We start from the raw sequence: 23,041 nt of genomic DNA, 5'->3' as shown, positions 1-23,041 counted from the left end.
TCTAAAGTTAGCCCTGGCCGACAGCACGATGCCCCCCACCACCACCACCAGGCCAGTGCCAGCAGCCCCACAGAGCGATGCGCTAGCCAGTACAGCTCTCCATTCGGATAGGGATGGGGCTGCAGGGGTGGTCAGGGCTGCTTCCAGCTGAAAACACATGTCTACTCCCTGGCTCAGAAAAGAGCACACACACACACACACACACACACACACACGGAACATCTGGCACTTGAGCCAACACAGAGATGCTAGACAAGCAAGCGAGGGTCCCCAGTGATGAGCAGCTGACTGTCCCCAACCGTGGAGTTGAGACCAGACATGCCATTAATTCCGCATAACCCAGCTCTGAGAGAGCATCTTGGGCAGGGACAGGGAGAGAGCAAGGGCCAGGGGAGGGCTATGGTGTCCTGGAGGACATTAGCCGTAAGAGACAAGCAGCTAGCTAGCCAGAGCTCTGTGCTCTCTTGGCTCTCATGCCCAGCCCACCAGCCAGCTCCGCTCAGTGAAAAACCCTGCTAATGCCACAGGCTATACCCACAAGCCCAGCTCAGGCTTCCCACAGAGGCAAGACGCACTCGTGGCAGAAGAGGATGTTTCCCAATCCGGAAACACTGACTGGGAGCCCAGTGGGTGCCTGGCCATGCTCTGGGAGCCAGATTTCTAAGCCAGATGGGAGCGAGGGTCTCAGACAGTTTGGGTTCACACCCTATCCCAATTCCCTAGCCTGTCTGAATGAGATACACACACACACACACACACACACACATACACACAGAAGCACATGCATGCTCACATATACTCACATACTCTCACATGCACGGCCACTCACTTACATACTCTCTCTCTCTCTCTCTCTCTCTCTCTCATTGCTGCCAGCCTGTAGCAGACAATCAGGGTTGCAAGCCAATGTTCAGAGTCCTCTTTCCGGGGCCCCAGGCCCACCAGTCCACCTTCTGTCCATACACATCCCCTTTGCTTTGGCCTTCTTGACTCTTGCCCCCCACCCTCCATGCCTGCTGCTCCTCTAGAAAGCCCAGCCTACCTCCTAGGCCCTGTGCAGCCTGTCTCCTGTCTCCTAGATGTGTTCTCTACTTGTAAGCTTTATTACTAATCATACCCTGACTTTTATTTATTTTTTTTAAGATTTTATTTACTTATTCACGAGAGAGAGAGAGAGAGAGGCAGAGACACAGGCAGAGGGAGAAGCAGGCTCCACACAGGGAGCCTGATGTGGGACTCGATCCCAGGTCTCCAGGATCACGCCCTGGGCAGAAGGCAGCGCTAAACCGCTGAGCCTCCCAGGCTGCCCACACCCTTTTAGATTGCACTCATGATATCCTATCTTACCTTGGTGGCCCAAACACCAGTTCCAGGAGGGCAAGGGACATTCTATTCCCCTGGACCCCACAAAGGGCCATCCCTGGGCAGCCCCTGGTAAAGTGAGTGGGTCACAGTGTTTCAGAGCTCGATGGGACCTGAGCTGGGGGTCTTCACCTCAGAGATGGAGAAACCAAGGCCCAGAGAGGGTGTGAACACAGGGAATGGGACCTGAGCCATCCTCCCAGGTGTCAGGGTGGTTCCCTTGCTTCGGCCCAGCGGCATCTGCAGGGTCAGCTTCCTGGTACCCATAGGGGGTTCCTCTGGGGCACCTGAAATTAGCCAACAGTTGCTAGCTGAGGATCTGAAACCAGAAAATGGGACCACAGAGCAAATACAAAGGTGTCAGCCCACGGGCTCTTGGCTGTCCTTGCCTGACCCACAGCGCCATCTACTGTCCTGCCTTCCCAGCTCCCTCCAAAGCCCAGGGCCACTGGCCCAGGGGCCTCAGGCACTCAGCCAGCAAGACATCCCTAGGCTAAGGGACTATCCTACCCCTACCCCCAGCCAGGTGGTGATTTGCCCTACTTCCTAGAGACGAAGAGCTGCCTCCTCCCAAACTCACCACCCCCTAGGGAGGCTCTGTCTCTCTGCAGATAGGGTGACCAACCCAGGAAGGAGGGGCTCTGGGCGTGCAAGACATCAAGACTAACCCAGAAAGGGGATCCCTGGGTGGCTCAGGGGTTTGGTGCCTGCCTTCAGCTCAAGGCGTGATCCTGGTGACCCGGGATCGAATCCCATGTTGGGCTCCCTGCATGGAGCCTGCTTCTCCCTCTGCCTGTGTCTCTGTCTCTCTGTCTCTCTCTGTCTCATGAATAAATAAATAAAATCTTAAAAAAAAAAAAAAAAGACTAACCCAGAAAGCCCTGGCCAATAGGCAGGTTGGCCATCCTGCCACAGATGAGAGCTGCCCCAGACACAGGCTATAGATCCCACACTTAGAGAGAGGAGTCTGAGACTGGGACCCAGGGGGGGACAGGTGGGCATGGAGGGTTGGGGTGGGGAGTGCTGTACACATGCCCTGGAAGGATGGGTGGTGGGTCTCAGGTGGAAGAAATCACGCAAGCAGGCAAGGGTGTGAGAGAACAGGCACTCCAGGGGGAGCAGAAGGCTGCGCCAGGCAGGGAAGAGCACAGAACTCAGAAGCACACTCTGAGCTGAAGAAACCCGCTGGCTGGGACGGTTCCCACTGACACCTGCTGTCCTGGCCAGATCCCTTTTGCTCTCCCAAGGGGCCCACGTGGAAGATTAACGATATGGTCACTGTCCATAAAGCCATCCCATTTAGCAGGGTGTCCAAACACACTGATAGTCTCCATCAGCTTTGACGTCCTGACCAGCAGTTTGCCTTCGATAATAGTTAAGACACCAAAGCCCGCCAACAATTTTCTTCTATAAACAACGGGAAAGCTCAAGGCTACATCATAATAACCTGGCACTGGCTCGCTGTGTTCTGACACTGGAAGGAGTTCCCGGGGCTGAAATGGCGCAGGGCTGCGTCTATCTTATCTTTCCGGAGATGCCACGAATAACTGGGCCGGCTAGGCCTCACCTCCCCACAGATCCTCTCCTTTGCAGAGTCAGAGCATGCACATGCCAATGTCACAGATGGAGGTGGGCTCCCTCCACCCATGCACCCCAGAATACTGGGGAAGAGGTCAGGTCAACTGTTGAGAACCCAGGAAATACTGGCTGCGGGTCCAACAACGCCAACAGCGCAGGGCAGGAGCACAGAGGGGGAGGCAGAAGCTCTGCCCTTCAGAACAGCACACAGTGCTGGGGGTACCAGGACGCAAGGCAGGGGCTGCTCCAGGTGTCTGGGAACACCCGGGCTAAGGGGAAAGCTAAGGGGCAGGCAGTGATGCCCAGGGGGAACACAGGACACATGCAGGGGGCACAAAGGACTGCCTCACTCAGATCAACCTGGGCAGCTATGCCCCTTGGGGATCCTGGCAACATCTGGAAACATTTGAGACTGTCAGGACGCCTAGTGGGCAGAGGCAGGTCACCTGCTTAAACACCCTGCAGGATGGCCCAAAATGGCAACAGTGCCAATGTTGGTGACCTGGGCCTGGAGGGTAGGCTGGGAAGGGGATTTGTGAGAAGTAGGGGTGACTGCCTGAAAGAGGTGGCACAGGTACACAGGAAGCCCTTGGAGAGAGGATGAGTCACAGGGAAAGGTGGGGACCAGGACGTCTGGGCATGCAAGCAACAGAATGGCTGGCAGAGGGGCCTCAGGGACCCGGGAAAGGGCTCACACTTTCTGGTAGAAGGTGTGGGGTGCCTTTTTAAGCAACTGAGGGTACACCGGGGCACTGAGCGCTTTGGCCCTGGCCCGTGTTCACAATGTATGACAGAGTGAAGTATGCAGAGTAAAAGGGTGGAGAGGCACAGAGAGTGCTTGGAAGCCTGGCTAGGAGGCTGCAGTGCACACCAGGTGAACAGGTGACCCCATATTGAGCAGGTGGACTGATGAGGAAGGGCCTGGCAGGGTGGGTGAGAGGGAGGAGTGAGGCTGGCCCCTGGATCTCCATCCTGGGCGTCTGGAAGGAAAGCAGAGCCCACACCCCTGTCTCAGCCAGGGTTCAAACAGCTAGCTCCCTTTTGGGCCTGACATACCCAGGTGGGGCCACAGCACAGACCCAAGGTGCTGGTACCCTGAGAAGATTCTGGGCCAAGGACTGAGACACAGACAAAGGGGAAAGCCCCAATTGGTCCCCTTGTAGCACCTGACCTTTTCACCATTTTATTTACAAATTTATTTGTGATCTCTAAGCATGGAGACCACTGGCTCCTGGGGCTCACATAGTGCCTGGCACACAGTGGGTTCTCGATGAATATTTGTTCTTTTGTTTTCAGAGAGAGTCTGAGCAGTGAGGAGATGGGGCAGAGGGAGAGGGAGAGAGAATCTTAGGCAGGCTCCACATGGAACTCGACACGGGGCTCAATCTCACGATCCTGAGATCCCGATCTGAGCCGAAATCAAGAGTTGATGCCTAACCTACTGCACTACCCAGACACCCTCGATTAACATTTGTTGAATGAACAAATGAATGAATGAGGAAAAGCTGTTTAAAAGGAGAAACACAGTGAGCTAGAAGAGTACATAAGGCAAGGAGAACAGGGTTACAAGAAACTGTGAAGGTCAGCAGTGTTGGTTTGCCCCAAGATCCAACAAGAGGAGGACAGAAGGTGACAAAGAGCTCCTTGAGGCTTTGGGAGCAGGATTCTAACAGAGTGAAGGAGATAAAAACCGGCTGCAGGGATGGTCGGGGAGGGACGAAGAGAGAGATGGGACCAGGGGGAATGTCGGGAGGGGGTGTCAGCGTATCTCCATGCTGGCACTGACAGGTGGGCAGGCCCCTCCAGCCAAGAGCCACAGCCCCCAGGGGGCAGACAGTGGGCCTGGAGCAATCAGAAGGCACTGGTCCAAGGCCAGACTCAGCCTGGGCCTCTCTACGCAGCCTCAGACATCACCATCAACCCCAGCCATTCCACTCCCCTGAATTCCAGACTCGAAAGGCCTCCACTCGGGATCTCCCAGAAGCAGAGAGATCAGAGATCTCTTCCCACACAGGCTTCAGCCCCTATGTGGTCCCACATGGCCTCGCCCCCTACAGTTCTGCACCCTGTCTCCACACATCCAACCAATGCTCTGATACCAGGTGGGTGTCCCAGAATTCAACTCAATTCTGACACTATCTGCCCAACTCACAGAACTCAGGAAACCAGCTTATTTGCTTGATTATCAGCTTGTTATAAAGGATATTAAAGACTAGGAATCATCACCCCGATGAAAAGATGAATAAGGTGAGGGACAGGGATGGGTGCCAAGTGCCCATGCTCTCTGGGCACGCCACTCTTACCCCATCTCCATGTGTTTACGAACCCAGAGCTCTCTGAACCCCATCTTTTTTTAAAGATATTTATTTATTTGAGAGAGAGAGAGCGCAAGCAGGCATAGGAGCAGAAGAAGAGGGAGAAAGAGATGCCCTGCTGAGCAGGGAGCCCAATGATGGGGGGCTCGATCCCAGGACCCTGAGATCATGACGTGAGCTGAAGGCAGAAGCCCAACCAACTGAGGTACCCAGGCACCCCATCTCCAAACCCCATCCTCGGGGTTTTACGGAGCCTGCATTACAGAAGTGACTGAATAAATCATTGGCCCTGGGCTACCGAACTCAACCTCCAGTTCCTCTTCCCTCCCCAACCACGTGGTTGGTTCCTCTGGCAACGTGCTCCTCCCTGTCCTTAGGTGGGGGAGGGGTCTATAGTCACCGCGTTAACATAACAAAAGACACCTTGAGCGCACTCAACAGCTAGGAAATTTCGAGGATTTGCGGAGCTGTGTGCCAGACTGCAAGCAAATCCATATTGCTTATTGTAATTCACTCAGGTCCCAACTGGAGCTGGCCGTGCCTCCTCTCTCTGGCGCTGCTGCACCAAACCACGGTACATCCTGTTGACTCTTCCTGCTTTCAAACTGTGTGCAGAATCTGACCACCTCTCCCACAGCTGCTGGTGCCACCCTGGTCCAAGCCACCATTGGGCCTCCAGCACGGTGCCAGCCTCCAGCCCCGCCCTCACCCCTCATCTGCTCTCAGCAGCCCACGCCAGCCTGGAAAACCCAAGTCAGATCAGGTCACTCATTCCCCAGCTCCCCGCTCAGGATCCGGCACACGTGCTCCCCACGGCCCACAAGGCCTGTACTGTGATGCCAGCCCTCTCTCTGACCTGCCGCCCTCACCCTCCGTTCAGATTCCAGCCAGTGGCTGTTCCTTGAAATCACCCAGGACTTTTGTACTTGTTGTCTCCTCTTCCCCCAGACACCTGGGGGCTCCCTCCCCTGTGGGGGGCAGGTTTCCACTCAAAGGTCACCCTGCCCTGACCAGCTTCCTCCATCCCCTGCTTCACTTGGCCCCACCCCATCCTGCGTTTTGGCGGTATGTGTGTTTAACCACAGCGTCCCCCTCCTAGAATGTGGGCTCCTTTAGAACCAGGGCAGGGCGCCCCCCATGTCTGGCATATGGTAGGCCATCAAGAAGTATCTGAAGACATGAGCGAACCCCTTCGGCCCAGTTTCCAAAGGGGATGATAACAGCCTTTGCTGTGATGATCGACTAAAATTCTGTATGAGACTCACTCAGCACAATGCCCAAGCGTGGCAAGTCCCACCAAGTATCAGCTGTCATGATGATTTAATCAGCTCATTAAGCACTTTTACAGGTGCCACCTTGCTTACTGCTCATGCGCTGGGATCTCCCTCCCCAGGCGCAAGAGCCCGGGCCCAGGCCCACCCAGACCGGTTTTTCCTGCCTCCCAGGGCCTTTCCACTGCCTGGCCAGCAGCAGCCCACTAAACCACCCTAAAGGTCCTCATTCTGAAGCCACTGAAGAGCTCTTCCTCCCACTGATGACCACATACTGTTCCAGCAAATAACTTTTTCAGAAGCAAGGCAAATCAAACACTACGACGAGAGAAAAAAGCCTCATGACAAATGCACAGATTACAAGCTGCCCATCTCCCAAATCTTAAGCGCCTTGACTACGGGCCCGTGGGCCACAGTGTGACTTCAAAATGAACCTACAAAAATACACAGTTGGAAGAACCAGCAGCAAATAGCGGGAGGGGCATTTGCATGAAGAAGTGTCCCCGGGCCCCACTGTGCACTGGGCCAGCCAAGCCCCAGGCGCTGGGAGATCAGCCAGGCCCGCAGGGTGAGGACTGTGGACTGCGGAGAGCACTGCACGCTCCCAGCTGACTGCCAGCTCTTCTACAGACTGACAGCATCTCTGTGCCCTGCACCTGCTTCCTGCAGCTGCTTTAACCAATTCCGCAGACTGGGTGCTTTAGAGTAACAGGAATTTGCTCTCCCAGTTCTGAAGGCCAGAAGTCCAAAATCAGTGTCTCTGGGCCAAATCAAGGTGCTGGCAGGACCATGCTCCCCCACCCCCACCCCCACGCCCCACGCTCTAGGGGAGAATCTGTCCCTCACTTCTTCCAGCTTCTGGTGGCCATGGCCTTCCTTGGCTGGCAGCCACATTACCCCAGTCTTCAAAGCCAGGGTCTTCTTCTTCTCTCTGCCTCCCTTTTATAAGGACACATGACTGCATGAAGGCACACCCCAATAATCCAGAACACCCTCCCCATCCTGAGATCCTTAAACCTGCAAAGCTCCCCTTTTTTGCCATATATGGTAACTTTCACAGTTTCCAAGGATTAGGACATGGACATACGTCTTTGGGGGCCATTTCTCCAGCCTGCCACGTACCCACCATACCCACCGCCGTCTTGTGCCACAGGAGGAAGGGTGAGGGTGGGGACTGGAGATGGGGAGAAGAAATGAGGGTAGAAGGGGACAGGAAGATCAGGTACTGTGGAAGCCCAGCTCTTGCTCAGATGCCTGTGGCAGGTCAGGGTCAGCTCAGACACAGGGGATCCCGGGTGGCCTGTGGCAGGGGTCCCAGGAGGCCTAAAGGATGGTTTTAGACACAGCAAGCTCTGGCCCTTTGGTCCTCTGAGCTCCTCTCTTCCATTAGGCCCTCTCTAGCCGGAGGCCTGAACCGACCATCTCGGGGGTGGGTCCAGCCTGTTCAGGACAGGAGGGACAACACATGGGGAAGGCGGCCTCTTTGAGAGGGGCAGCCCCACCCCCCACCCCCACTCCCACCCACCCCGATCTCCCCAGACAGAGAAAAGACCTAACTCATAAAGCAGATGAAAAACATGTCCCGTTCTGCCTCTGGGACCAAGTGGTCACTCGAAATGAAAACAGTCTGGAACAGTATGTTGCTAATGCTGAGCTTTGCCTCATTCTTTAGGCTACCCTCAAGGGTGATCACAGGACGTTCGTGGCTCTGCATCAGCAAACCCAGGTACAGGCACAGGGCAGGAGCCTCACAACTGCCACCCCATCTCATCCCTCCAGAAAACCCAAGAGCTTCCCCCATATCCTGCGGGGGGAGGAGGCATCACAGAGAAGCTTGTAGCAGGAGTGACTGTCTGCCATTCCCACACCTTCTTCCAAGGACTCGGAGCTCCTTTCCCACACAGCCTGGTCCCCTGGACCCACAGAAGAGCTGGGTGCTCCTCTTTTTCCTTCTATGTTCACTTCTTTTTTTTTAAGATTTTATTTATTATTTGACAGAGAGTAAGAGAGCACAAACAGGGGGTGTGGCAGAGGTAGAGGGAGAAGCAGACTCCTCTCTGAGCAGGGAGCCAAACATGAGGCTCCAACCCAGGACCCTGAGATCATGACCTGAGCTGAAGGCAGACACTTCACCAACTGAGCCACCCAGGTAGCCCCTGTGTTCATTTCTTGCCCTCTCATTCTTGCTCCCCAGCACACTCAGTCCAATGGTGTGCCAATCATTTTGCAGGGAGGCCCATTCAGGAAAAAATGATCATGTTTCTGGAGCACATGTGAGAAGGTGGAGATTCACAAGAAAGCAGCTTTACTGTGCAGCATGGCAGAGAAGGAACAGAGCCCCTATGCTGAGGCCATCTACGACACCCACTGGAAAACTAAAATCCTAGGGCACACATGGGCAGCCCCGCTGTCACTGCCAGGATATTGCAGGATCCCCAGAATGAGGGGCTTCCCTGGTCAGCATCCCCTAACTGGGTTCTGACCTTGACGGGGAAACAGAAAGGATGATTCCACACTGGCCAGAGACAGACACAGGGAGGGAAGAGCCATTTGTCTGTCTGTCCACGCAGCCAATCCAGACAACGCTGGTGCGAGGGCACTTACCACATTCCAGAAGAGTGGATTGAAAGCGATGGTAAGGATGGCAGCCACAAAGCAGGGATCCGAGGGGTCCACGTAGCCCAGCAGCCAGGTCATAACGCAGAGGTCTGCCTGCAGGGACAGAGACAGCATCAGCGGGAGAACCGCCCAGTCCCTGACAGCCCGGCCCCACAAGCTGAACATGGAGTGACAAGCCCCCGGAGCTCAGAAACAAAGTTGCCCTCTGGGAACACTCTGGGAGACTGGGGCACAAGCAAGTCCAGCAAAGGTTACTACAGTGTAATCATAAAACTGAAGATAAAAAGCTGAAACCCAACCACCCGCATCGTGCCCAGTCAGAGGGTGGCCCGGCTGGCAGCAGAAGAGCAGCAAGTAGGGACACTAGACAAGGAAATCACTGGCGCCAAGGATGAGTGGCCAGCACCCTGAAGGGGAAGTGACCACACCAGGACAAAGGTCTGGGTCACCATCACCAGGTGCCATGCCTGACACCATGCATTGCAGAGGGCTTCAGAGGCCCCAGAGCAAACCCAAGGGGCTGGCATTCATGGTAAGGAACACGCAGCCTCCCTAGTAATCAGGTAAATGCAAATTAAAACAACAATAACGTGCCTCCTTCTCACCAGCCCTACCGAGGGATAGCCTTGAGTGCTGGGGAGGGTGTGAACTGAAAGGCGTGCTCCTACTTGTCAGCAATTTCACTTCTGATCGCCTGTCCTGGAGAAACTCATGCGAGCGTGCAAAGCGCGTGTGCAGGCAATGAAAAAGATGAGCAACTTAGCTGTCCATCTATGGAAGAATGGATACAGAGAATGGGGCCCATTCCTAAAGCAGCTAAGCTACACAATTTAAACAAACTAGCCATGTGTCAACCTGGAATATTCTTTTAAAAATGTCAACTGAACAGAGCAAGCTGTAGAATTGCCACAGCATATCTATGTGTATATATATGTATACATAAATATACATATATATATATACATTTATATAAAATAACACACAACACATTGTACTAAATGTTCTTTCTGTGTGTATGCACACGACATACCAGCTTCATGCCACGTGGGGCATCTCCAGCAGGTTTCCTGCCCTCTGCAGTCCACACTTGGGCTGGATCACTCCCTGTGGTGGGGGCGTCCCCTGCACCATAGAGTGTTCAGCGACACCCCTGGCCACCACCCACTCAGTGCCAGTGGCACCAAAAATGTCTCCACACATGGCCCCAGTGTCCCTCAGGAACAGAATTGAGACACCCTGCCTGTAGGGACGGTGGGAAGACTCTGGAAAGTCACTGAACATAGAAGATGTGGCCCAGCATGTCCTTCGCGTGTGTAGGCCTCCTGTCCCAAGTCTAGGGCAAACTTCGCCTCTTAGGCACCAAGGGCAGAGCTAAGAATGAACGAGCCAAAAAAGGCACCGCTATGTGAACATGTGGATGACATGGCTGAGGGACAAAGTGGCCATGGGAGCCCACAAGCGCATTATTAATAAACAAATGACAAAGGAGGACTCACTCAGCAAACAAGGAAGAGTGACATTAGAAGCACAGCCTTGCTCCACACTGATCACAGGCTCTGGGCACCCTGTGGGCACTACCGACACCCACCAGGCAGGCAACCCCGCACCCTGTCCTCCAGCCTTCTTCTCTTTTGGTCCCAGGTCAGACTCCCCCACCCACCCAGGCCCCCAGTATCACGCAGAGCAGCGGAGGCTCAGTGGCCCTCGGGGCGGACACCTTGCAAGGCATGAGGCCATGACAGGAAATTCCAAGTTGCCCTGGAGAGCACACCAGGAGAGGTGAGGCCACTCATGAAGGACCAAATGGCTGAATAGGCCTCAAAACAGGTTGTCCACCCTGGAGGAAGACAGGCACACCTCAGCCCCAGAACTGAACCTGAGGGCATTCAATCTTCTGTTGAAAAGAAACATTTATTAAGCACCCGACTGCAAGGCCCATTGAGAGGCTGCGATGGGGCTGACTGGTGGAGCAGGAGCCCTGAGGAGGGATGGAAAGAGAGCTGGGCTGGGGAGCAGCCATCAGAGTGGGGCTCTGGTCCTGCTCGGCCACTTACAGAGCAGGACCTGCCTCACTGCCCCTCCTCCCTGAAGGTCCCCATCTCAACCCTCAATGCCCAGCCAAAGCTTACCCGCCATTGGCCCTTGTCCTCTTTCATCCATGAATCCAATCTGTTTATTGATCCCATTGTTCCCACTGCCCTCAGCCAGCTTCCCATGCCTCACTTCCTGCCATGCTCTGGACCCCAGGCCTCCTCACCTGCACTGAGCTCACCCATCCCAGCGCGCACTGACAAGTGATAAATTCATTGCATCCACTGGATCCACCATCACCTGCCATCCTTCCTGCCCCATCTGTCACTCACACCAAACATCATGCTCTAGACCCTCTTACAATGGGTCTGCACGTTTTTTGGGGTTTTTTTTTGGGGGGGGGGTCTGCACGTTTCTGAAATACTCTTTATCACTCTACACCTCTAGGCGAACTCCTATTCACCCCTCAAGACCCAGCGGGAGCATCTCTTCTACCTTCACCAGCGGCACTCTTTTGTGTCTTTAGTGTACACCCTGTTATGATTATTTGGTTACAGTGCCTATCTCATACTCATCTCTCCAGGCTAGAGGCTACTATTTCCTCCATTTTTGTGTCTTCCACCTGGTACAAAGAGTAAATATTTGCAGAATGAACAGCAACTCTTGTTTCATCATCAGTAAAAAGTAGGGGCTAAAGGTACATCTCTGAAGGGACCTCCAGCTCAGCTGCCTGTGCTCCTGGGACTCTGATTCCCTCCCTTCTGGCTTCAAATTGGAGGCAGAAAATTGCCCATGTGGCCGCAGTGGAGATTCTGCAGGTGGACAGCCGGCAGTGGCCAGCTGATCCCTCTACTTATAAGGCCACAGATTCACCAGGTGCCCAGGCGCTGTGCTTCATAAATATTTTTTTAAGATTTTTTAAATTTTTATTTATTCATGAGAGACACAGAGAGAGAGGCAGAGTCATAGGCAGAGGGAGAAGCAGGCTCTCTGAGGGGAGCTTGATGCAGAACTCGATTCCAGGACACTGGGATCAACCTGGGCCAAAGGCAGACGCTCAACCACTGAGCCACCCAAGTGCCCACCCCTTCATAAATATTTTTATGGCACCTTTTAGGCTGTGTAATCAACTAGTGTTCACCAACACTGCCAGGAGGTGGGATGGCCAGACAAGGGATGGGACAGGGCTTTCTCAGGTTCTTAGAAACCCTGGGATAGGATCTCTTCAAGGCAGGTCAGTCTCCCAGGGTGAGGCCTGCCCATCCCTCAGATGTACAGCTGGGTGGAAGGTGTGTGCAGGGAGGAACACCAGGGAGATACTAGGAGTCCTGATGCCGTGGCCTTCCCTGAACTCCACTACCCATCATCCCCTCCAGATACTACTCGCCCCTTGCAACAACTCCATAAACTGGGCATCCTCACCAACCATTCATCCGAGGCCGCCCACAAAAGGTCCTCTAAGACCCAGGCTTGCCCTCGATCATCACATCACAGAGTGTAGGGCCAGCACATGAAATGTACTTTTCACCCTGCTAACTTTTACGACACCAGGCACTCCCCGTGGGAATTTATATGGCAACTCGACAGACAAGGATTCGATTGTTAGCCAGATTCCCTTTGAAGGCCACCATTCTTCCAGAGCAGAATTCTCTATTCCTGTTCTCCTACCCTCCCACACAGTAAGGCAGCATATGTTCGTGACAAGGGAAACACCAACAGTCGGGGTCTCTAGTTGGTTGTGGGTCTATTCTCACTAAGCAGAGAGAAGTAAAATATTCTCCACCCCCCCACACACTCCCACCTCCACCCAGAGCCTCCTACCCCTGCCCAGAGCCTCCCACCAACTGTCTCCTCCCACTGTCATCAGCATCCTCATTTTACAGATAGCCAAACTGAGTTACCTGCAGGCCTGATTCTCAAAGCCCTGCTCTGTGCCCACACAGCCTGCACACTCATCACTTTTTGCTACGAGCTGGTGGCTGGCTGAAGGGATGCATGCCTTCTCGAGGATAAGAAACCCCAAATCCCAGGCGAAACCAGTGTGCCCTCAATATTGTGCTGCCTGTCCCACAGGCTGACCCTGCACTGGTGGGACCCAGCCAGAGGAAAGAGGGTAAAGTGTGAGGTCCGCAGCAGGCACCCATCCAGCTAGAGAGTGGGCACAGGTGATGGCCAGAGGGTCGCGGCTGGAAACCCAGGCCTGGGGACACCAAGCAGGTGAGAACCGAACAAATGGTTCAGGGTAGGTTCTGTGAAGCAAGGTAGGGCACTGACGGGGAGGAGCACAGGGCATTTTCTGGGGTGATGGAAATATTCTCCATCTCACTGGAGTCTAGGTAGCCAGGAGCTTGCATGTTAGGCCTTCCAACTGGGCTCTAAGGTCTATGCATTTCTCTGTGTGTAAATGACACCTCCCCAGGGAGGAAGGTTAGGGAGGGCCTCAGCGTTGGGAACGGTGACCTGTGCCCCCTATTTCCCCACCAGCCGGCAGAGGAAACCATATTCTCTGGAAATGCTGAAGATGTTTTTAAGGATTCAACTCAATGTCCTTCCGAGCATCCACTTGGGTGCCCCTATTCTAAGGGGGAGTCTGAGGACAAAGACCTCCTGCAAGAAACTTCCCAGTGCCAGATAACAAGACCAAAGAGTATTTATTTAAAATTCGCATGCCTCATCTTGGAGAGCACTACTGCTAGGCCTACTTTGCAGATAAGAGAGCCAAAAGCTCAGAGAAACCCCCAGATCACAGGCAGAGGGCAGAGCCAGGCCATGGCCAACCCAGCCCTTCCAGATTCCTGATAGAAGCCAGGGCTTTCGGTAAGGACTTAGAAATGCTGCAGCCACTGCTGCAGTGAGGGAAGGAGCAGTCTCGAATACCCGCAAAGAGACAGGGCAAATGAGCAGGAGAAATTAGCTCCTTTCACCTTTTGTGGCAGCTGAGGGAGGGAAACTGAGGCACTTAAAGGTTAACAAGCTAAGGCCAGCCACAGCTGGCAGCAGGGGACATCCAACAGAAGCTCCCAGTTAGGACTGAACTGGTTAAAACTGGAACCTCAGCCCCCACCAGGTCCCAGTGTCCTCAGGTCAAACTGTCTTGGTGGGAGGAGAGTATCCCGTCACCTGGGTCACCTTGAGAGTGGGGGATCTGCGTTGCCTGGCAGGAAAGAATGACTAATATTCCACAGTGGTACTCCTCCTGGACCCAAACGTCCTCTCCTGATTGTTGTCACTTCCCAAAGCTCACCTGAAAGGGCGGCCCTCCCTCCCGAAACTGGATAGGGAGTATCCCCAGGTGACACTTGAGCAGATCAGGAGGGTCCCAGATCCCGGGTCTCTTGCGTCATTCCTGACACCTGTGGGCTGCCTTGACTATGGGGAAGGTCCCCTGCTCCTCCCCTCCCCTCCCCACCCCAACCTCATTAAAACAGCAAAAATCTTGGCTTCCTCTGCTGGGTAATTCTAAGAATGGAATCCCGCTCCAAGGTCACAGACTGCAGAGCTCTGTGCTTGAAAAGAGAGACACTACCTACCAGAACCAGGAATAATTCCACTCAGGTCACCGATGAATGGGCTCAGCTACTGAAGCCCTACGAGTTGGTAAGGAAGCGGCTCATAGCAATTTCACGTTACTGCAGGCTTTGAGGACACTTCAGGGAATGATTTGCTGCGGGTCAACAGCACCCAGGGTCACATTGTGACATACAAACAAACAGCAGAGGCCCAGAGAGTCAAAGTCACATCGATCACAAGTGGGATCCATACACCACGTACAGCAAAGGGCAGGAGGAACCAGGGGGGATGGGGTCCTCCAGCACCACTCTCCATCACAGCAAAATACGTCTTTGGAACCACAGTCTCTTCTGCCTTTCCCAGGGGACCCTCAAGGGCCCCCTGGCATTCTCTGTGGATTCAGGCAATGTTTATTGGGCAACTTTTGGTTAGAGCCCCTGTTTGACACAGGACACAGACACAAGAATGAACGTGCCAGTGTCTTTTTCTTCAAACTTTTACATGAAGGCAGTCCTCCTTCCTCATTTTATCTACTCTGTATGGGGGAAGGGGGGCATCTGGCTCAGAAGAAGATCTCTGGGCAGCTCACAATCTGAGCTGGAATCGGATCACTCCCACCCTCTGGGAAGGACCACAGGCAGGCCTTCTGTGACCAATCTCAGCCCAGGGTTTCCCTTTGATGAAGCAAGGGCGATGAGACTGCTCCCCCCACCCACCGTCCCCAAGGTGACATTCTGGACAGAGGGGAGAACAAGGTACAGAGGGTGCTTCCAGGGCTGAGGCTGTCCTGTCCCCTCCCTCTGTTTGCTTACAGCTAACTAATACAGACATCTCACCTTGTTCTAGGGGGGCCCTCTAGGAAGGACATGTTCCTTAGGACATGAGTCCTAAGGAAGAGGTAGAAAGTCCTAGGACACTGATCCAAGGAATATAGCCCTCATGCTGAACTCTGAGGGCACACAAGCCCTGCAAGCCATCTTAAGACAGGAGGTTTGCTGGAATGTCACAATGCAACGGTGGTCAGCTACAATTTCTGGAAAAACACTGATGTGAAGCATTCCTAAATCCCACAATAAAAAGAAATGGCCAGCAGCTGTTCTAATTCCCCATATCTATAACTCCTTTCAGGAAAGGGGAAGATGTCCATTCCTCTTCATTCAACTAGTGTGTCCTGGACCAGGTGCAAAAAGGCGCTGGCAGCTGATGTGCAGCCTAATGAGCAGGACCAAGTGAGCCCCTTTCCTGGGAGTGGTATCCATGGATGGGTCCTGTGCTTCTCAAGGCCCTCATCTTCTCCACCTTGGGTCCCCTCTCTTACCACCTTTGTGTGATTGTGACCTGCAGACCCCTGTTCTTTACATTCACCCTCAAGGGTGTCCTCAAGGACACCCCCGCCCCCAGGGTTGATGCTACTCAGTACATATATTTAAATACATGTTACATATTAAAAGCAATAACAATTAGCCAGCTGACCTTCCTTGGGAAGTTACTGGACACCAAGCCCTGGCTTTATTTTTTATTTTTCAAGAAAGGATTTTATTTATTTATTCATGAGAGACACAAAGAGAGGCAGAGACATAGGCAGAGAGAGAAGCAGGCTCCTCACAGGGAGCCCGATGCAGGACTCAATCCCTGGACCCCGGGATCATGACCTGAGCCAAAGGCAGATGCTCAACCACTGAGCCACCCAGGTGCACCTAAGCCCTGGTTTTAATGAGGCAGGGCAGAGCACAGTCCCGAGACAGGGTGTACCCCAGCCTGGTCGGGCTTGACAAACCCCATTCATGCTTGGGCAAGTCACATGCTCTCTGTAAGCTTTGAATGATAGTGGTACTTCCTTCATGGGACTATCAGGTAGATGAAATGAGATCGTGCAAGGAAAGCACTTAGCATAGTGTCTAGCACTTAGCAGCGTTTGATAAAGTTAGTTATTATTATTAATGTGTTATTCAGTCCACACAACACCGTGGGGTGTGTCCATCTTTCAGATTAAAAAACTGAGGCTAACACATGAAGAGAAAGCCGACAGAACTAAAAGATGAAACAGATAAACCCATCACAACAGCTGGCAACCTAACCTCGATAACCCCACTCTCAAAACTGACAGAGTAGGCAGGCAGAAAACCAGTAAGGACGGAGATGACCTGAACAACACCGTCAATTACATGGCTTGACTGATGTTTATAGGCCATTCCATGATTACAGCAAATAACACATCCTTCCCAGGCACACATAAACATCCACCATGACAGACAAGTCTGGGCCATAAAACAAATCTTTTTTTTTCTTCTTTTTTTTTAAGTAGGCTCCACATCCAGTGTGGAGCCCAATACAGGTGGGTCCTGAACTCAGAACCCTGAGATCAAGACCTGACCTGAGATGAAGAGTCGGACGCTCAACCGACTGAGCCACCAGCACCCCAAGCAAATCTTACATTTCAAAGAATCAGAAAACATAAAAATATGTTCTCAGATAATAACAGAATTAAACAAGACATCAACAACAGAAAGCTATTGTTAAAGAGCATGCTTCCAAATGATACATGGGCCAAAGGAAAAATCTAAAGGGAGATTTTAACATACTTTGAACAGAAAGAAAATTAAAATACAGCATATCAGAAGTTGTGGGATGCAGGGCTAAGAGATAAGAGTTATATTAATGAAGAAAAGGCTCAAAACAGTAATATAAGCTTTACCCTTAAGAAATTAGGGAAAGAGAAGTAAATTAAACCCAAACAAGCAGCAGGAAAAAATAAAAGCAAAAATCAGTCAAATTGAAGAGAGAAAAACAGAGGGGGAAAAATTCAAATCTAAAACATGTTCTTTGGGGAAAAGAATTAAAATAGATAAACATCTAGCCACCCTGACCAAGGGAAAAAGTAGATACAAATTGCCAATACTAAGAATGAAAGAGGAGCCTCCCCACTGGCCTCACAAATATTATAGGGTAATAACGGAGCTTATGTCCACAGGTCAACAACTCTGATGAAATGGTCCAATCATGGAAAGACATAAGCTAACAAAATTCACTCAAGATATAGTCCTATATCTATTTTTTTTTAATGAATTCACAGTTAAGAATCTTCCAAAAAGGCAAGCTCCAGGAGCACCCGGGTGGCTCAGTGGTTGAGCATCTGCCTTTGGCTCAGGTCGTGATCCCAGGGTCCTGAGATTGAGTCCCATATCGGGCTCCCCGTATGAAGCCTGCTTCTCCCTCTACCTATATCTCTGCCTCTCTGTGTGTGTCTCATGAATAAATAAATAAAGTCTTTAAAAAAAAGAAAAGGAAAAGGAAAACCCCAGGCCCTGAAGATTTCACTGGATGAATTCTACCAACATTTAAGGAAGAAATGACATCAATTCCACATAATCTCTCCCAGAATACAGAATAGGAGAGACTCGTTTGCAATTCACCCAAAGAGGCCAGCATTACCTTAATACCAAAACCAGACAAAGACACGAGACAACTACAAACCCTATTCCTCATGAGCATAGCCACCAAAATCCTCCACAACAACAACAAAAAGAAGCAAAGCAAATCTAACAAAATATGCAAAGGATAACATCTCAGGATCCTGCATCACCCCATGGCTGGTTTGATAATCAAAACATCAGTGTAACTCACCACATTAACAGACAAAAAAGGAAAACCCACTTGATCATCTCAACAGAAGCAAAAGAAACTGAGGTTCTAGGAATGTCAATGACTTGCCCAAGGTTATAATGAGGGGCAGAGGAAAGCCCCTACCTGAAGACAGTGAAGCTGTCTTCACTTTGACCCAAAATACTGAAGATAAAAATTAGGTCCTTGAGAATGTCACAAAATCCAGTAAAATAGACTGATATTCTAACAAAGTAATAGCATCAAAGGTTTTTAAAGACAATTTGCATAGCAGGCAAATATCTTCCCCTGAAAGGCAGTCAAGACCTCCCACATTGCCACTGGGATTTTGTCTCCAACTCCTATCATAAATGGGAACTGTACAACTAAACAGGCCTATCCCCCATTGTGGCCTTGAAACTTTCTGAATACAGGGGCTTTGCCTTCGGAAGACCACCCTTTGGTGGGCTATGCTTGACAATTTGTAAAGCTCCTCTACACTCTTATCTCATTCTGGTCTTCCCTAGAGCCTCATTTACTATCCCCTCATTTACAGATCAAGAAACTGAAGCACACTTCTTGACACCTACACTAAGTGACATCACCTACCTGCTCACGAGAGCAGGTGTGTCCAAATGGAAAAGGGCATGAAAGTGGCCCCCATGACTACACCCTGCCAGACTGAGTTCTCCAAGACGGCAGCACCCCTAGGCCCCACTGCAGTCATCTTCTGAGTCCTGGAGGTACCCTGCCCGTGGACAGCAAACTGACAGTCCTTGCTGCCACCCACCCACCAGCCAGCTTGCTTCATGCAGCTGACAGGCCAAGGAGCAGGGCTCTAGAATCCCATGATAGCCAAAAAGCTACGAAGGGCCATTGCCAGCGAGGCCATGTCAGGTACGCTCCTCATCAAAGTGGGTGATTTTTTTCTAATTAAAAACAAAACCAAAATTCTGTATCAGCTGGAGCAGGTGCAGAATATAGCTGTCCAAGGCCATTGTATTCAAGGGCTGCACCATTCAGCTGAATATGGTAGCCACCTGCCACATGTGGCTATTGGGAACTTATGGTGCCACAGGATGAAATAATATTTTTGATATAGTAGGTTAAATAAAATAAACTCTTAAAAATAATACCGGAGCACCTGGGTGGCAGTCAGTTGAGCATCCCACTCTTAATTTCAGCTCAGGTTGTGATCTCAGGGTCATGGGATCAAGCCCTGTGTGGGGCTCTGTGCTCAGCAGGGAGTCTGCTTGAAGATTCTCTCTCCTCTGCCCCTGGCCCCACTCGCACACTCTCTAGCTTGCTTTCTCTCTCTGTCTCTGTCTCTGTCTCTGTCTCTCTCTCTCTGGCATAAATAAATCTTTAAAAAGAGAAAAAAGTAATGTCACCAATTTCTTTTTATTTTTCAAAATGTGGCTGCTAGAGAAGTTTAAATGATAAATGGGACATATTACATTCCTATCAGGTAGGGCTAGACTAGCACACTGCGATCCTGCAGCTCAGATGCCCACGGAGTCCAAAGAAACCTTGGTGTTCACGTGGGCCAGGGACTGACTGACATCTTTTAAAGCCAGAGATTCTGACTGAAGAAGGAGGAGAACCACTACAAGACAAATACACAATAACGTGCTTGCTGGTGGTGGTGGTGGTGTTGTTAAGAAAAAAAAAATCTTTGGTGATAGGAAGCTTAGCTGTACCAAAAGAGAGGCAGCAGTGGAAAAACTGCATCTTAGTCAACTAGGGTCACCCTGACCTGTCCCCAGAAGCGTTCCCAGTTCTTTCCAGCTGCACAGCCCCATCAAACCTGTAGAGAAAGGGGAAAACAGAAAAACCCTTCCCACACACACCGAGTGAACCTTCCCCTGCTCGCGGCTGATTTCTCGCTCCCAGTGCTAGGTCTAGAACACAGGCCTCACTCAGATTACCCGGCAGTGCCCTGACACTCCACTGGGCCTGTGCTGGGCCCACTGCCCCCTCACAGTGGGGCTTCTGGCTCAGAGACGTCCCACCTCAAGTTCATGGTGACGTGGCCTTCCACACAGAGTCATTCATCCAGGAAGTACCCACCCCGGAGCCAGGCAATGCGCCCCTGGCACTCTCCAAGTGCCCTCTTCATCTGAAATCTGCTATGGTAGAAAACACAAAAGGTACCACCACTGTCCATGTGGGTCCAGAGATTCTCTAATGACTATTTACAGTTTAGGATTCTAAGGATTCCACAGGATACCCTCATCCTCCTGGGGGAGGTTGTTCTTCCTCTCTTCTGCTTCCCACCAACCAATGTCAACTCCTCCTGCACCCTCTCAGGGTCAGATGCTAGCCTTCTCTTTGTTCCTTGGACAAAACACTGCCCCCGTCTCAGGCCTTTGCCCTGCTGTCCCTGCTGACCAGAGCTTATCACCCTGTCTCAGACAGCAAGTCACCTCCTCACAGATACAGGGATTTCAATTCCCACTTCTCCACCAGCTACATCTCAGAAACATTGACCAATTTTAGCCCCTTCAGAGAATGTTCTATGCTTCCAGGCTTCCTGTTGCAAAGACTGGCTGTTATCAGCGAATGAATAAAGGGAAGAAACGCACTAGATTAAAGAAAGGCTGCTCCAGGCAGAGATGGAGCTCCCAGGCTCCACAGACAGTGGCTGAGGGATGAGAAAGGTGGAAAGGCGAGAAAAGGGAGGCTCTGAGAGAAGGCAGCAGGTGGGAGAGGAACAGCCATTGGAAGGGGAGCCTGGCGCGAGATGCCAGGAAAAAAACTCTCTGGCCGATGACTTTGCACACGGGCTGCTGCCCCAGGCAGCCGGGTCTCCAGCCAGCAGGGCGCGTCCCACGCCATCCTGGCACAAGGCTTGAAGACCGGCAAGTCTTTCCACTCCTCCAGCCTGGAAAGAGGTGATGTCCCGTAGCCAACTCAACCCCTGGGGTGGAGGAGCCAGGGCGCGACCTCTGGCCCCGGGAGGGGGACGGGGCTGCGGCAGGACCCCCAGTTCCCACGCACCCACACGCTCCCACCACGCACACTCCCCTCTCAGCCAGGACCCACACTCCCAGGGCAACCCCGACCACACAGTCGCAGAGGCTCGCACACACGCGCACACACTGAAGTACTCTTTCTCGGATACAATCCCTCTCTTCCACTCACACGCGCGCGCGCGCCACGCCCCCGAACAGGCAGCTCCGCCCGCCCCGCCCCTCCCCCGTTGCTTGGCAACAGCGGCCCCGCCCACTGGGCGTTGGCCGCCGCCGCGGCTGCTGAGGCGGGAAGACCCAGCACCCCCGGCCGCGCGGACCCTCTCCCTGCTCCCCCAGCCGCGCGGCCCGGTCCGTACCTGCCTAAAGTCAACATTGCCGAGGCCTCCGCAGCAGTCGGGCCCCGCCACCGAGCTGCTCATCGGCTCTGCTGCGGGCCGCCACGTCGCCCCAGCCGGGCCACCTCCCGGGGGCCGGGGCCGCAGGGCCGCCGACTCGCCCCCCCACCCCCAGAGCCGCCCTGTGGCGCCGGGAAGCTGCGCCGCCCGGGGCGCTTTCCCTGTGACCCCAAGTGCTCCGGGCCTTCTGGGAAATGTAGTTCCCCGTGCCCGCGAGGCGCCACCGTCCCGGAGCTCGCGACGGCAGCTCGAGGAGCCGAGAGCTGCTGGCCCCAGGGTCGCACGCTGCAGGGGCCGCCAGGTGCGGGGCGGCTCTCGCCCGGACCCTTGGGCCCCCGGCTCCCGCTCCCGCTCCCGGCTCGCCGACTGACCTGGCCTCCCTGTGCTTGGGTGGCGGTGGAGCTCGGAGCCGGCGACAGCGGGTCCTAGGTACAAGTAGCTTCCTGCGCAGCCCCCTGCGGACTTGGACTTTGGCCCGGGCTCGGGGTCCCCCGCCCTCTTCTGAGATCTGCTTTTGCCCAGAGGCGGTGCAGGCCCAGCACACCCTGCAGTCTCCTGCCCAGGCTACTCCTCAGGACCCTGGGCCCCCGCCCCCGTGGCCTCCCTGTTTTTGGGCTCTGCCAGAGACACCTCCTCCACTCCTTTGTTCATTCATTCTATTCTCGTTCGCTCACCGGGTACTTGCTGAACTGGTCTGTGCTGCGGTACCGTAGGGAACAACACGGGTCCCTGCCCTCACTGTCTCCTAACGGAAGAGACAAAACATGAATAAAGGATTATAACCTGGACAATAACTGTGATGGAAAGAAACCCCGGGGTAAAGTCAGATGATAAGCCAGAGTGCCTTAGGATCCCTTGCCCAAGGCCCAAACGCAGGAGAGAGTGTTAGACGTGTGAAGTGTAGGGACAGGACAGGTTAGGAAGAGAGACCATGCTACAAAGGCGGGAAACAGGAAAGAATTAGGGGCATTTCAGGAATCCAGGAAAGGCTGATGGCTTGTGGAGCAGGGGTGGAGGAGACAGAGTGGGAGGGAAGGAGTTTAGAACAATAGGTGGGATTTTAGATGATCAGGCCCAAGACAGCCCCTTTTGCAGCCAGGTGTTACATATATGGAGAGAGAGACTCAGATTCTCAGATTTGCACAGTCTCCCAGCAAGCTTCGGGCCCCGGCAGGACTCTCGCAAGGCCAGCTGCTTCCTTTTTTTTTTTTTTTTAATAATAAATTTATTTTTTATTGGTGTTCAATTTGCCAACATACAGAATAATACCCAGTGCTCATCCCGTCAAGTGCCCCCCTCAGTGCCCGTCACCCATTCACCCCCACCCCCCGCCCTCCTCCCCTTCCACCACCCCTAGTTCGTTTCCCAGAGTTAGGAGCCTTCAT

At 52.9% G+C, this 23,041-nt stretch overlaps 1 protein-coding gene across 4 annotated transcripts in view; it reads right to left on the bottom strand.

The window, feature by feature from the left end:
- PEMT (phosphatidylethanolamine N-methyltransferase) overlaps positions 1–22,153 on the bottom strand; it is an 89,102-nt gene extending 66,949 nt beyond the window's left edge. The window contains exons 1-2 of one of the 4 annotated variants that reach the window (XM_038537120.1): positions 22,028–22,153; positions 9,131–9,238 (exon numbers count right to left, since the gene is read on the bottom strand). In XM_038537120.1, coding sequence (XP_038393048.1) covers positions 9,131–9,223 — 93 coding nt within the window. In that variant the 5' untranslated portion in view covers positions 9,224–9,238; positions 22,028–22,153. Of the gene's footprint in view, positions 1–9,130; positions 9,358–14,706; positions 14,845–21,617; positions 21,775–22,027 lie in introns of those variants that run through there. The other 3 variants (XM_038537118.1, XM_038537119.1, XM_038537117.1) reach the window with 3 other exon arrangements.
- Positions 22,154–23,041: the final 888 nt, after the last annotated feature.

This window comes from Canis lupus, chromosome 5 (assembly GCF_011100685.1).
Source record: "Canis lupus familiaris isolate Mischka breed German Shepherd chromosome 5, alternate assembly UU_Cfam_GSD_1.0, whole genome shotgun sequence".
Lineage (NCBI taxonomy): Eukaryota > Metazoa > Chordata > Mammalia > Carnivora > Canidae > Canis > Canis lupus.
The sequence above is the reverse complement of the archived record's forward strand: the minus strand, read 5'-3'. Positions and strand labels throughout refer to the sequence as shown.